The 13,861-nt window shown below is 34.9% G+C and overlaps 1 protein-coding gene across 7 annotated transcripts in view; it reads left to right on the forward strand.

Annotated features, from left to right (window-relative positions):
- Ints14 (integrator complex subunit 14) overlaps nucleotides 1-13,861 on the forward strand; it is a 33,263-nt gene that overhangs the window by 1,244 nt on the left and 18,158 nt on the right. For 2 of the 7 annotated variants that reach the window (XR_007343905.1, XM_048793464.1), the window contains exons 2-8: nucleotides 2,336-2,459; nucleotides 2,741-2,848; nucleotides 5,878-6,033; nucleotides 6,982-7,100; nucleotides 7,988-8,130; nucleotides 10,308-10,400; nucleotides 12,583-12,727. Coding sequence is in view for 6 of the 7 variants with exons in the window: in XM_048793464.1 (XP_048649421.1) it covers nucleotides 2,756-2,848; nucleotides 5,878-6,033; nucleotides 6,982-7,100; nucleotides 7,988-8,130; nucleotides 10,308-10,400; nucleotides 12,583-12,727 (749 nt within the window). In the remaining variant the exon portion in view is untranslated. The remainder of the gene's footprint in view (nucleotides 1-2,335; nucleotides 2,460-2,740; nucleotides 2,849-5,877; nucleotides 6,034-6,981; nucleotides 7,101-7,987; nucleotides 8,131-10,307; nucleotides 10,401-12,582; nucleotides 12,728-13,861) is intronic. The other 5 variants (XM_015480524.2, XM_015480522.2, XM_048793465.1 and 2 more) reach the window with 4 other exon arrangements.

A 13,861-nucleotide genomic window follows, 5' to 3' on the forward strand; every position in this document is an offset into this window, starting at 1 on the left:
TATATATATATATATATGACATGGGACCTCGTTTCTTGAACAACACAGCCAAGACCCAGAAAGGAAATAAAAAAGTCTGCATAGACAAAATAGTACAAGTTGATATACCTAAGCTTATCTGTTTTATCATAGAAGAAACCTACAGACTCTTATAGCCTGTTAACTTTGATATTGGACTCAGTTTTAACAAGCTTGATAAACTGTATTTCCAGCAATAGCAAACAAGATGGAAAAGATTAGAAAAAGGGAGAATCATCACACAGAATTACTGAGATAAGTGGAATGAAAGCTGATGATCTCAAAATTAGAAGCAAAATTTGAAGCCACCAAAACAGAACACAGCAGCCTGGATTCTTTCAGAATAAGGCAGTATTTCCATGTACATTCTATTTAATACTTGTACTATTTATGCAGAGAAGGGTTAGAGTGGAAACAGGATTAGTGAATTAAACTAGACTGTTTGCTTTAGAACTTGTCAAAATCTCCATTTTTCTTGGAGCATCCCTCCAGGACAGTGTTCTGCAGCACACATTTGAGAAAATGCTGATATAAATAGAAACATCAGGGTAGTAGTGTGCTGGGTAGTATTGGTATTCAAAGTGGTGATGCCTAACAGGCTGAATTACGTTTACTCACAAAGTCTAATGATGCAGAGAATGATGCAGAGAAGAAAGATACACATTTTAATTTTTTTCTATCAAAATGGATAAACATTTTGGACTTCTAAGGGAGTCTGAAAAAGTAATTTTTATCTCTGATTTAACTTATTGGTGTTAGTTAGATACACAGACATTACTGTATTTGAAGATATATCTAACTGTTATATGGTTAATGGTTAATAGACTTTCAATTTGTCCTCAGTCCCTAACCTCTATTTATAATAACATTGTTTCCATGAATCAATATGTTCGGAGACAGTGCACTAACAAACAGTCTGGCCATTGTTAAATGTTTGGAAGTGAATCCCCAAACATAAATTAATGAATATTAAGTTTCTAAACTGTTTATATTGACTTAGTCTTCCATAGTTGTGTATGGTATATGCAGTGTGATTTTTATTAAGTTGTAGCAATGAATACATATCCTATGACTGGCTTTTCTTAGCTATTAATTCATTATATAAACATTTCTTATATCTATGTCATTTATTTATAGCTATATTTCATTGTGTCAAGAGATTATAGTTTGTTTAACTGTTACAGTAGCAGCAAGCTGTAGCTCATGAACAGGTCTATGTATTTGTGATCTGTTTTATTTTTGAGCACAGAAATATTTTCTTCTTGCTAATTCTTTTTTTAATGTATTTTTTAGTTATAGGTGGACACACTATCTTTATTTTTATTTTTATGTGGTGCTGAGGATCAAACCCAGTGCCTCACTCATGCTAGGCAAGTGCTCTACCTCTGAGCCACAACCCTAGCCCACTCTTTTCTTTCTTTCTTTTTTTTTTTTTTTTTTGTAGTTGTAGATGGACAGCATGCCTTTATTATATTTGTTTATTTTTATGTGGTCTTGAGGATCAAACCCAGTGACTCATGTTTGCCAGGCAAGCACTCTACCACTGAGACACAACCCCAACCCAATCTTCTTGCTAATTCTTAATCCATGAATTAAAGAACCCTTTGCTTCCTCCATTTCTACATTTTTACTTTTCTACACAATTACATAATTCCAGCTTTTATGCATATGCTTTAATTTTCTTTTCCTTCACAGTTAAAAAACTGTTTGATGCTATTAAGAATCATAGTTTGTTGTTTTTGTCATGCTTAATGATTTCCAGCATTGTCTAATTTGGATTATCACTTTTCTAGTCCTTCCTTTTTATATTTTACATTTATATTAATTCAAACAAGGGCACCAAGCCACAAAGAGAGTAAATGCTTGTGTTAACACTACTGTATTAAGATACTGATGGTGGTAAAAGAATGGTCAAATGCCAAATAGTACTACCATATGTCACATAGAAATGTTCTCAGTAAATTAAATTTTGGCAAGATGGTATACTAGTGCTTATTATATTAAGTTGTATAAATTTGAAAGTTATGGGAATCAAGAGCTACCTGAATTTAATGATTTTTTTTTTTAATCAATAGAAATACTTACGGTGGCTCTCGACTTAAGGCCATTTAGCAGATGATTTTAGGAGTGGTCCTCACAGCTAACTAACCTGCTTGTGTCCCTCTCACTGAATTCTTTGTTGGGTGCCCTCACCTCAGCTTCACTGGGGCAGACCTCCACTTATTTCTGGGAAATTGGATAAAATTGTGGTGAAAATATTTTTTCCTTCTTATGACATGTAAGACCTTTTTATTTTCCATGGCATTTCTGTTTGTAGCTCCCTGTCTGCATTCTGACTGGAAATACTGGGATCCTTTCCATCATGCCAACGGTGGTGGTAATGGACGTATCCCTTTCCATGACCCGACCTGTATCTGTCGAGGGGTCCGAGGAATACCAGCGTAAGCACTTAGCAGCCCACGGTTTAACAATGCTGTTTGAGCANCCTAATAAGAGGATGGAATAAAAGGACATATTTAATTATCTTCTATAGTTGAGAAAATCTGTTTTACTGGTTTTGTTGTTGTTGTTGTTGTTGCTTTTTAAGAACCTATGCTTTGGGTCTCTCAGAAACACAATGTCCCTTGTGTAACATTCATATGTTGAGCAGTTTATGGTGTTTTTCTAATAACAAATTAAAGAAGTAAAGAATAATGAGCAATTTTATTTTTGATTCAATAAGGAAGCACTAAGTAACATGGACGATTATGACAAAACCTGCTTGGAATCCGCATTAGTTGGTGTTTGCAATATCGTTCAGCAGGAATGGGGTGGTGCAATTCCTTGCCAGGTAATGATCAATTCTTTTTCATTGCCCTAAGTTAAAAACATTAACCACTGTGGTGCTTTGATTTTCTTTAGGCTTTAACACAGCATGCATTCTAATTTCCTCAAACTATGTTTTATACAATTGGTATCTTTTAAAAAGAAGGCACTAAATCACTCTAATCATATCACATTAATCTAATCTAAATCACACCAATGTGCTCAGAAAGCAGCAAAATTATGCCTAAAGGAAAGAATCCTCCTAGTAAATTGACTTATTGAAAACTAGTACTGTTTGTATAAAAGACAAAGGGCTCACAGTGGAATTTTAGAACTACACTCCCTGGAAGGGATGATTATAATTTTGAATGATAGAATTGTAAACATTAGTACCATATAGTCTGTCTTCATTATCTTGCTGTAGGATTTTTTTTCAGCAGACTTTTAACCGTCTCAGCTCTCTAGGTTGTCTAAAAAGTGAGGAGTATGAATGTCATAGTCTGTTGTTCTTAGAGTCCACAGTGGATTCACATTAGCCTCAAATTACAGCAGAGTAATAGTATAAAAAAGAATTGGAAATTTGCTGTAAACAGGAAGAAAGCAAACATTACTGCAAGGAAAATCATTAATAGTCTACAACAGAAGTTAACAAATTTTTTCTGTATTTTAGGCTGCGGCAATTATTCAGTTCTAATGTTATTGCATGGAAGCCATAGGTAATAAGTAAGTGAATGGGCACAGCTCTTTTTAAATAAAATTTTATTTACAAAGCCAGCTTTGCAAATAAACTATGACTGTGGCCATGGTTTTGCTGGCCCCTGGCGTATGGCTTTTTATTATAGTGTCAAACACACGATTCCTGAGTAGTGTAAGTGGCATTACTGGTATTTAAAATATATATATAGTCGTAAATGGACAGAATGCCTTTATTTTATTTGTTTATTTTTATGTGGTGGTAAGGATCCAACCCAGTGCCTCACACATGCTAGGCAAGCACTCTGCCACTGAGCTACAGCCCCAGCCAAGTATTTTTTTTTTTTTTTTAATTAAAAGTAAGATTGTAGTTGTCTGGGAGTGAGAGAAGAGTAAGGATTAATCCCAAAGAAATAGGAGGGAATATAGGAAGTAATAGCACTATTCTTTATCTAAATAGTAAAGATGGTGACATATCTGAATGCAGTTGTCAACACTAAGAACTGTGTAGTAAAGATTTACTACATGTAAATTATCTCTCAGTAAATCCCAACTCTTTTCAAAAGCTTTTTTTCTTACTCTGAAAGCCAGTCTATTTGATAGAATATAAACTCTTTGGTTCATGAAGACCCTGAACTACAATTAAAAGGTTAAATCAAATCACTTTTGTTAAAGAAGCCTGTTAATACCTTTTGATCAATTCCTTTGATAAGTTAAAAAAGTGGTGGGGGCTGGGGTTGTGGCTTAGTGGTAGAGCACTTACCTAGTATGTGTGAAGCACTGGGTTCCATCCTCAGCACCACATAAAAATAAATAAATAAATAAATAAATAAAGATCGTGTCTATCTACAACTGAAAAAAAATTTTTTTAATAGCTAGACCTTGCGTACCATGTAGACTTCTGCCTTTTAATATTTTTCTTTCTTTGAAAAAAAGAAGAATCTAATTTTGAGATTTACTGTACCCTGAAGGTGAGGGACTGACCTAAATCCACTTAGATTTGTTAGAATGAGATCCAAACACAGTAATAGAGGTGGTAGTTATTAGTGATTTTTGTTGTTGTTGTTGTTTTGTAGTTGTAGATGCACAGCATGCCTTTATTGTATTTGTTTATTTTATGTGGTGCTAAGGATTGAACCCAGTGCCTCACATATAGGCGAGCACTCTGCTGCTGAGCTATAGCCCCAGCCCCTCGTGATTATTTTTATAATCATTTACCACCAAATTTGTTTAAATGTGGAACTTTTCACAACCAAGATTTCAGACATCTGGTCTGTATCCTCATTACCTGAGTGATTTTGACATTACATGAAATATTTCATTATCACACAGCATCTGAAAAAGCTAATGTCAAAACTAAATCATTGTGTACCAGTTGTTGGTACCTAGAAAAGGAAATTATCTGTAGTCAGTTGACAGACTTCCCAAAAGATAAAAATCTCTCCAGGGAACCTCCATTAAATATCCTTAGACTTTAGAAGTAAGTACTAAATCTTTGTATTTCACATGATGTAACCACCTAATACTGTCTCAATGGCCTGTTGTCAAGTTACTGGATTAGACTAAGGAGAACAAAAATAATCCTTCCCTGGGATGCCTGGGAAGCCCACTTTACACAGGATTGCCCATAAGCAATGAGGTAAAGGAAGAAGATTTTGCATTTACTATCTGTTGTTCATATATTTTATTGGCTTTATCATATTACAAGTTAAATGTGCGTTTTTTAAAGGTCTTATACATTTCTGGCCAAGTGGCCTGTATAAATACAATTTTGAAGCAGTTGTCATTTTAGTTGCCTGGGGATAGAATTTATCATCTTTTAAAAATAAAGTGGGCTAGGGGGAGTAGCTTAGTGTTCATAGCACTTACTTAGCATGTACAAGGTCCTAAGTTCAATCCCTAGTACAGCAATCAATCAATCAATCAATACATTTTTAAAAAGGCAAAGTTCAGACTTTTGGGCTGGTATTTCCTAGGGACACATATGAAATAGGTCATGCCATTTCTTTTTTTTTACTTTGATATTTTAAGTACCAATTCCTTATCTAATAGATGGGGTTCCAGTTGTAATACAATTAAGTAAAATTTGGTATGCATGTTTGTCCTTTTTTTAATTGTTCAGAGGCAAGCATTTTAAAAATTTAATTAAATGGGAAAGTAAAATGTATAGCTTTTAAATACACAGTTCCCTGAGTATTAACAAATGCATATACCTGTGTAACCACTACTATCATTAAGATATAAAACATTCTTATCATTCCTTAGTTTCTTCATGTCCCTTTCCAGAAATGAAAATGTTAAATGAAACTAATTTAATCATGTAATTTAATGTGCAAATTTCCTGTCTCTTTTTGCAAACAGGTTGTTCTAGTAACTGATGGCTGTCTTGGCATTGGTAGAGGGTCACTGCGACATTCCTTAGCTACTCACAATCAAAGAAGTGAGAGCAACAGGTTTCCACTACCTTTTCCTTTCCCGTCTAAGTTATATATCATGTGCATGGCAAATTTGGAAGAGGTAATACATTTTGCTAAGTTCTTTTTAGTTTGATTGGGTAAATTTTAGGGCTCATTTTATTTTTTTCATGTATTTGATTAGTGCTTTATTGCATATACTGTAACATTGTGCTCTGTTGGTTTCATGAGACTGGCACAATATGTATTTGAAAAGACTCAGTCTGGGCCTGTAGCTCAGGGGTGGAACATTTACCTAGTATGCCTGATGCCCTGGCTCTATATCTAGCACCACAAAAAAAAGAAAAAAGAAGAAAGGGAAGGGAGGAGGACAAGAAAAAATGAAGGAAGGAAAGGGAGAGAGAAAAGAAAAAGACAAAATAAGACTATACTCTAGCTCTTAAATGCTCTGAAATTTCAGTGTTTCCCCATCTTGGGAACATACTTCAAGTTGTTATCCATCCTACTGATGAGTCATGAAAGGTCAAGTTCTCTTTGGTATTAGTTATTTCTCTTACCCAGGAATTATTTTATCCATTCCAGAAATGTTGACAGAGATGTACTTTGCTTTTTTTTTTTGTAGAATAACATGCCATTTTGGTATATTTTATGTATGTAAATACTTTGCTTCCTGTTTTCCTATTTATTTGGGAGATATTTGATCTTTTTTTACCTTATTTTTTCTCCCTGTATAATGTAGATAATGATGGTTCTTGCCAAAAAATGTTTAAAACACTTTGAAGGAAAGATGCTATATAAATACAAATTGTGGTCTCCTCTGAGAACCTTCACAAAACTACTTCTGAATGGAATAGCTCTCCTGGTGTCCTTGTATGTAACATTCCTCTTTGGTCACCTTGAGTCAAATTGTTATGGTTATTTCTTTTCATATGGCTGTTAAGAAAATGATTTATTTTTTGCCTGTGTTACTATGATGGTTGTAACTTAGGTGTGCTAATAGTAATCTGGTAATTTGTGCCATTTTAAAGGGGTCATGTCTTTTGCTTTGTAGCTTCAGAGCACCGATTCTTTGGAATGCCTTGAACGTCTCATAGACTTAAACAATGGTGAAGGGCAAATATTTACTATTGATGGCCCCCTGTGCCTGAAAAATGTACAGTCTATGTTTGGGTGAGTATGTGCTTAAAGCTCTTTTACCTTCTTTGTAATCCAGTATTATAATTTGATATCCAGAAAGAATGTTCAGCATTAAAAGAGAATAATCCATTTATAGGTAAATGGATGGAGCTGGAGAATATAATGCTAAGTGAAATTAGCCAATCCCCAAAAGCCAAATGCCAAATGATTTCTCTGATTTAAGGATGCTGATCCATAATATGCTGTGGTGGCAGGGGATGGAAAGATTAAATGATCTCTAGATAGGTCAAAGGGGAAAAGGGGAGGGAGGGAGAGGGAGAGAGCATAGGGGTAGGAAAGAGAGTGGAATGTGATGGTCATCATTACCCTAAGTACATGTACGAAGACACGAAGGATGTGACTCTACTTTGTGTACAACAAGAGATATGAAAAATTGTGCTCTATATGTGTAATATGAATTGTAATGCATTCTGTTGTCATATGACAAATTAAAATTTAATAAAAAGAATTATGCCCTCTTAGAGCTGAAAGACACATTAAAAAAAAAAAAAAAAGAAAGAATATATACATTACTCTAATTGTGTGATTGCGTTTTCTCCAAGTTGCCCATTTCTCAGATAAAAAGATTGGTAGCAGTGTATTTTGAAAGCTCACTCTTTTAAATAAAACATGACTAAATCTGTAATGCTTATAGATATTGACTTTTTTACAATGATTCAGCAATTTCAAAGATTAACTTGCTTTGGGGCTTTTCAGAATTGAAATTTCCTCAGCAGCAATATCAGATTGTAATCTTTTCCACAAATGGTCAGATTTAGTTTTGGAATTAATGTAAAGGTAAAATAAATTTTGCATCATGAAACATTACTGCTCTATCTATCTTATTACTCTCCTTGTAACAATTAATCATCATATCCTAGAAAACTGATAGATCTGGCTTATACACCTTTCCATGCTGTTCTCAAGTGTGGCCACCTAACTGCTGATGTACAAGTCTTCCCCAGGCCAGAACCTTTTGTTGTAGATGAAGAAATTGATCCTATCCCCAAAGTCATTAACACAGGTAAGTTTTCCCTACTTCTGACTTGTGGTTTTTTACTTTGTTCTCTAGGTAGGAGGATTGAAAAGAATCATATATTTTGAAACAAGGGTGGTATTGTCATTAGCATTTTTGGATCAGTGAATATATTAATTACCTCAGGGTTGGTGGATTATTGGTCTTTTATGGTGAGGTCATGAGTTAATCTCCAATCCTAGATCATTATAACCACAAATTACTAGAGTTAGAAATCATGCCCAGGGCTGGGGATGTGGCTCAAGCGGTAGCGTGCTGGCCTGGCATGCGTGCGGCCCGGGTTCGATCCTCAGCACCACATACAAAGATGCTGTGTCCACCGAAAACTAAAAAATAAATATTAAAATTCTCTCTCTCTCTCTCTCTCTCTCTCTCTCTCTCTCCCTCCCTCTCTCCCTCTATCTTTAAAAAAAAAAAAAAAAAGAAATCATGCCCAGATTCACTAGGATTGAAATCCTTGAAGTGATTCTTAATAGAGATTCTGAGATTGACTAGCATCATAACTACGGTCATATATGAAGGGCTGTCTTCTAGATGTGACTTGAAGACCTTGGAGTTATCTCCAATTGATGGGTGGATTCCTTGAGTGGTGGATACATGTTTAACCTCTTAGGGATAGATGCTGTCACTTTCAGTCACTGCTGCAGCCTTAGTGACTAGGGTAACATTGACACTTAGATGTTTTAATAAATGATTAAAATTAATTGTGCAATAAATGTTCATTTGGGGCGCATAGAGATTATAAATGAAGGGCTAGAGCATTCTTTTTGCTTTTTGTGCTTTTAACTTTTGACTATCTGGAAGCAAGGTATCCATCTCTTTTTGTTGTGACTACGCTCTACTATATTAAGCTGCACCAAATTATTTTGTGGCTCTCAAACCAGTTAAATTTCACTTCCTATCCACCCTTTTTTGATGAGTCATTTGAATAGGCCTTTTCTTTCCAATATAAATTTTTAGCCTAACATTTGCCATAGCTTATATTTAAACCACTTTAAAATATAGTAGGCTTTTTTCTACTTAAAAAGTATCCAGCTGCTTGTCCTGATTCATTTGTTACTCAATTAAGGGGGTTAATGACAGCAAAGCTCCAGAGAAGCACACTTCCTACTTGTATATGAAGTGCATTTTACTCACTACGATTCTGTGTTTTTTTTTTAATTGTTTTGAGAATATTGGTGTGTTTGTGCTTAGAAGAAAAATTGAAAAGCAATTCAGTAAAGTATTGATAGTGGTTTCCTTTTATGATGAATAATGACTGATTTTATATTTTTTACAATTATTAGTGTTTTCCAAGTTTTTGTGTTAATTATCTATATAATCAGAAAAGAAACTTTAAAAAAAAATTTTTTTTAAATATTTTTATTGGGGCTGGGGTTGTGGCTCAGCGGTAGAGCGCTAGCCTAGCTAGCTAGCACAGGCGGACGGAGGTTCGATCCTCAGCACCACATAAAAATAAAGGCATTGTGTTGTGTCCATCTACATAAAAATAAATAAGTAAATAAACATTTTTAAAAATATTTTTATTAGTTATTAATGGACCTTTGTCTATATGCGGTGCTGAGAATTGAACCCAGTGCCTCACACATACTAGGCAAGTGTTCTACCACTGAGCCACAACCCCAGCCCCTTTAAAAAAATTTTGGCTACAACTTTTATTTTTTTATTTTAGGTTTTCACAAAAACTTTTGGTCATTAAACAATCTCTGTAGAGCAAAGAAATCATTGTCATATTGGCTTTGTTGAGAATGTATTTCTTTCTCAGAGAAATGTTTTTAATAGAATGTCTTTAATTTCAAAAAAGGTTGAAGTTGTTGGAGAATTGTTTGAGTTTAATGCCCCTTGATGACCCTAATACCCCTTATTCTACACAGGGATTTGACTTTTAAGCTTTTGCCATGACTGGGAGGACCTAGCCTCATAAAAATAAAGTTTACCTAATTTGTTATATAACTTAAATTCATCAAATAAAAGATAATTATCATTATTTCCTGAGCTACTTATAATGCAAATGGTTAGAGTCATCCACAGAAAAGTCCAATAACGTTCCCAGTCAACATATTTGAAATTTCCACCTAAACATTGTGTTTATAAAATCTAATACATAGAAAATAATATACTTTCCCCTATTATAAATTAGCACTATGTTGATTCTTTCCTTTCAGATTTGGAAATAGTGGGATTTATTGATATAGCTGATATTTCAAGTCCCCCAGTTCTCTCCAGACATCTGGTCTTACCTATAGCACTTAACAAAGGTGAGTTTTCTTTTTATACCATTGATATATAAGAAGCATCATAATATCTAAAGTTATTCTTTAATGTTAAATAGTAGATTAGCCCATTTTGTAGAAGCTAAAGGAAAGGTATAGTTGCCAAATTGAATTTTAGAAAATAGAATATTAAATATCAGGAAAGAAATTCTGCTATCTTACATTATGGGAACACTTTAAAATATATATATATATATATATATATTTTTTTTTTTTTTTTTAATTGTGGACACAGTACCTTTATTTCATTTTTATGTGGTGCTGAGGAACAAACCCAGTGCCTAATGCATGCTAGATGAATGCTCTACCATTGAGCCATAACTCCACCCCATGGGAACACTTTTGACACATACTTGCTGTGTGTTGGTTTGTGAATTTATAGTGGAAGTCCTCTTTTAAAGACAAGAATACTTAGCCAGGTGCAGCAGTGCATGCCTGTAATCCCAGCAACTTGGGAGGCTGAGGCAGGAGGAATGCAAGTTCGAGACCTGTCTCAGCAACTTAGAGAGAACCTAAGCAACTTAGGGAAACACTCTCAAAATAAAAAATAAAAAGGAGCTGGGGATGTAGCCTAGTGGTGAAGCACCCCTAGGTTCAATTCCCAGTACAAAAAAAAAGGAGTACTTAGTTCCTCACCCAGGGCTTTGCCTTTCCTAATAGGCAAAGAAAGCCAAGTCATTATCAGAAAGTTGCTTGATAAATGTGGAAGTCAAATACAGCTTAATAAGAGGAAGAACACATCTGTTCTTTGTTTACTTATGCCAAGCACATACTAGATACTCAAATACTATTAAATGAACGAATGAGCCTCTTGTGAGACCTCATTATTGCAGAAAATACCCCTTTAGAAACTGAGAAGTCATGTCCCCAAATTCAGCATCTCTGCAGTATGCTAGCCTTTAGCTCCTTAAAATCCTTTTTCTCTGTTCTAAGCTAACTATCTAGCTTATATTTATCAGCTCTTTCCAGGAAATATAGAGTCAATCAGCTTTCTACCTACTGGGTTATGATCATGTTCTATTAATGCCTGGATTATCTCAGTTGGAGGTTGGATATTCCATAACCACTCAACACATATTTATAGACAGAATCACATATTTATAGACAGATGACTCATTGTGGGCAATGTATTTATAATTTACCTTGTGTTTTCAGAGAACAACCAAATTTACCTTATTTCTAAGGCCCTGGGAGAATTCTGCCAAGAAAGAAAATTAGCAAAATGAAGTATTTAGGGAACAGTAGGAAGGGAAAACATGGGAAGGCAGAACAGAGCCATTGTAAGGGTTGTTGAATAGCAAACTAAACTGGAAAATTCTTCCTGTTGAAGTAGAAAGTCTTTGAACAAGACTGAATGGATAAGTTTTCTTGGAAGGATATTAATTGTAGAAGATTCATCTGTCAACAGAGAACCTAGAGTTGGGAAGTCTAGTTAGGATGCTTGTAGAGTAATCATTTGTGTACCTTTGGAGACTTGCATCCTTGTACTGTTTGAATGCTGTCAGTTTAGAACACTCTTGACATCTCTGTATCAGATTCTGTTTAGACAGATGCCTGAAACTTCCAGTTTCTACTGGAACTCTGGAAAACACATTTTTTTGTGTAACATATTTATGGAGATAAAATCAATATTATATACTTCCCTCACTTAAAGTGTATAACTAAGTGATTTTAGTTTTATTTATAGACTTGTACAGCCATTATCATAATCAATTTTAGAACCTTTTCATCACCCCTGAAAAGAAACCCTATTTCTACCAATTCTTAGTTGGTAGAAACCAAACTACCAACTCTTAGTCCCCTGGCTCTAGATAATCACTAATATCCTTTCTACTCCTATAGACGTGCTCTTCTGGATTTTTCATATAAATGGAATTAATATAATATTAGAAAAGTAATTTGGGGGGGACACAATGCACAGTATTTTCTTTATTTATTTTATTTTTTTTTGTGGTGCTGAGGATCAAACCCAGTGCCTCTACCACTGAGTCACAACCTCAGCCCTTAAAAAGTAATTTTTATATAGACATTGGGAAACTGGGATGAGTTTTTTCAGCTTTGTATAATATTCCTTTACAACTCCTTTGAGTCTGGAAGTTGCCAAGAGTATGATCGGGGTTTGGAGTTTTTGTAGCTGATTTCAATCTAACCTGTTTGCTTTTTGCAGAAGGCGATGAGGTGGGTACTGGCATCACTGATGACAATGAAGATGAAAATTCAGCCAATCAGATTGCAGGCAAAATACCCAACTTCTGTGTCCTGCTCCATGGCAGCCTAAAAGTGGAAGGAATGGTGGCGATTGTTCAATTAGGGTAGGAGACTTTGTTTACATTTAGTTGAATGAGAGGAGCAATCAGTTCATTAGGTGAAGTGTTTTGCAGACTTTTCTGAAAGAAGTAGAAAGGTCCTGGTCACCTTTTTCCTCTCCCTTCTCACCTGTCAATTCCTTTTTAAACTACTCTTTTAAAATTTCCCCTAGAGTAAGTGTGGAGCTGGTTTTGGTGGTCCATGCCTTTGATCCCACGAACTCGGGAGACTAAGACAGGAGGATCACAAGTTTAAGGCCAGTCTCAGCAACTTAGCAAAACTCTGTCTCAAAATAAAAAAGGGTGGGGCATGTGTCTCAATGGTAAAAAATGGGGAGTGGGGGTAGGGGACCTGGTAGGAAGAGAATAAGTGTGGAATGATCCTTTTTGGTATGTTGCATATATATATTATATTCTTTCTCAGTTTTTCTATTTTTATTTACTTAATTGGTAGGGGGGTGCAGTACTAGTGTTTGAACACATGTCCTTGCACATACTAGGCAAACACTCAACCACTGAGCTATATCCTAGCTCAGTTTTCTTCTTTTTAAATCCTATCTAGGATACCTAGGTTCTGGTTATAGTAATGCTACTAATTTATTATAATATCTTAGTAGGATTCATGGTCTCTACATCTATAAATTAAAGGGATAAAAGTAAATGAAAAAAGATGCTGATGACATTGAACATTTTGCCATGTGTCAGACATTCCTCTAGGCATTTACATATGTTAACTCATTTAATTCCTCACAACAGATTGTGTAAGTAATATCAACACTAATCCCATTTTATAGATGAAGAGTCAGAGAGGTCAGCCTTTCAGACTCAAGAGGTCAAGGAACTTGCCCCAGCTAATAAATAAAAGAGCCAGGATTCTTACCTATGCATTCTTACTTCAGAACCTATGCTCACAACAACTATGCTGTATTCCTTTCCTGTGAGGAAAGTGTTTCTAGTTTTTACCTTCTCTGCAATCTTGGAATTTGCAAAGCTGTCTGCCTCCCTTTCTCTAATATCTATCTTAGAAAAGAGGAGGTAGCTAATCACCTTCTGACCATCATTTGGAATGATGACTGATATATATTCCAGAGGTTAATATTAATCATAGGAAGCATGTCTTCATTTCTCTTTATGTCAGAA

This window comes from Marmota marmota, unplaced genomic scaffold, assembly GCF_001458135.2.
Source record: "Marmota marmota marmota unplaced genomic scaffold, marMar, whole genome shotgun sequence".
Taxonomy (NCBI): Eukaryota; Metazoa; Chordata; class Mammalia; order Rodentia; family Sciuridae; genus Marmota; species Marmota marmota.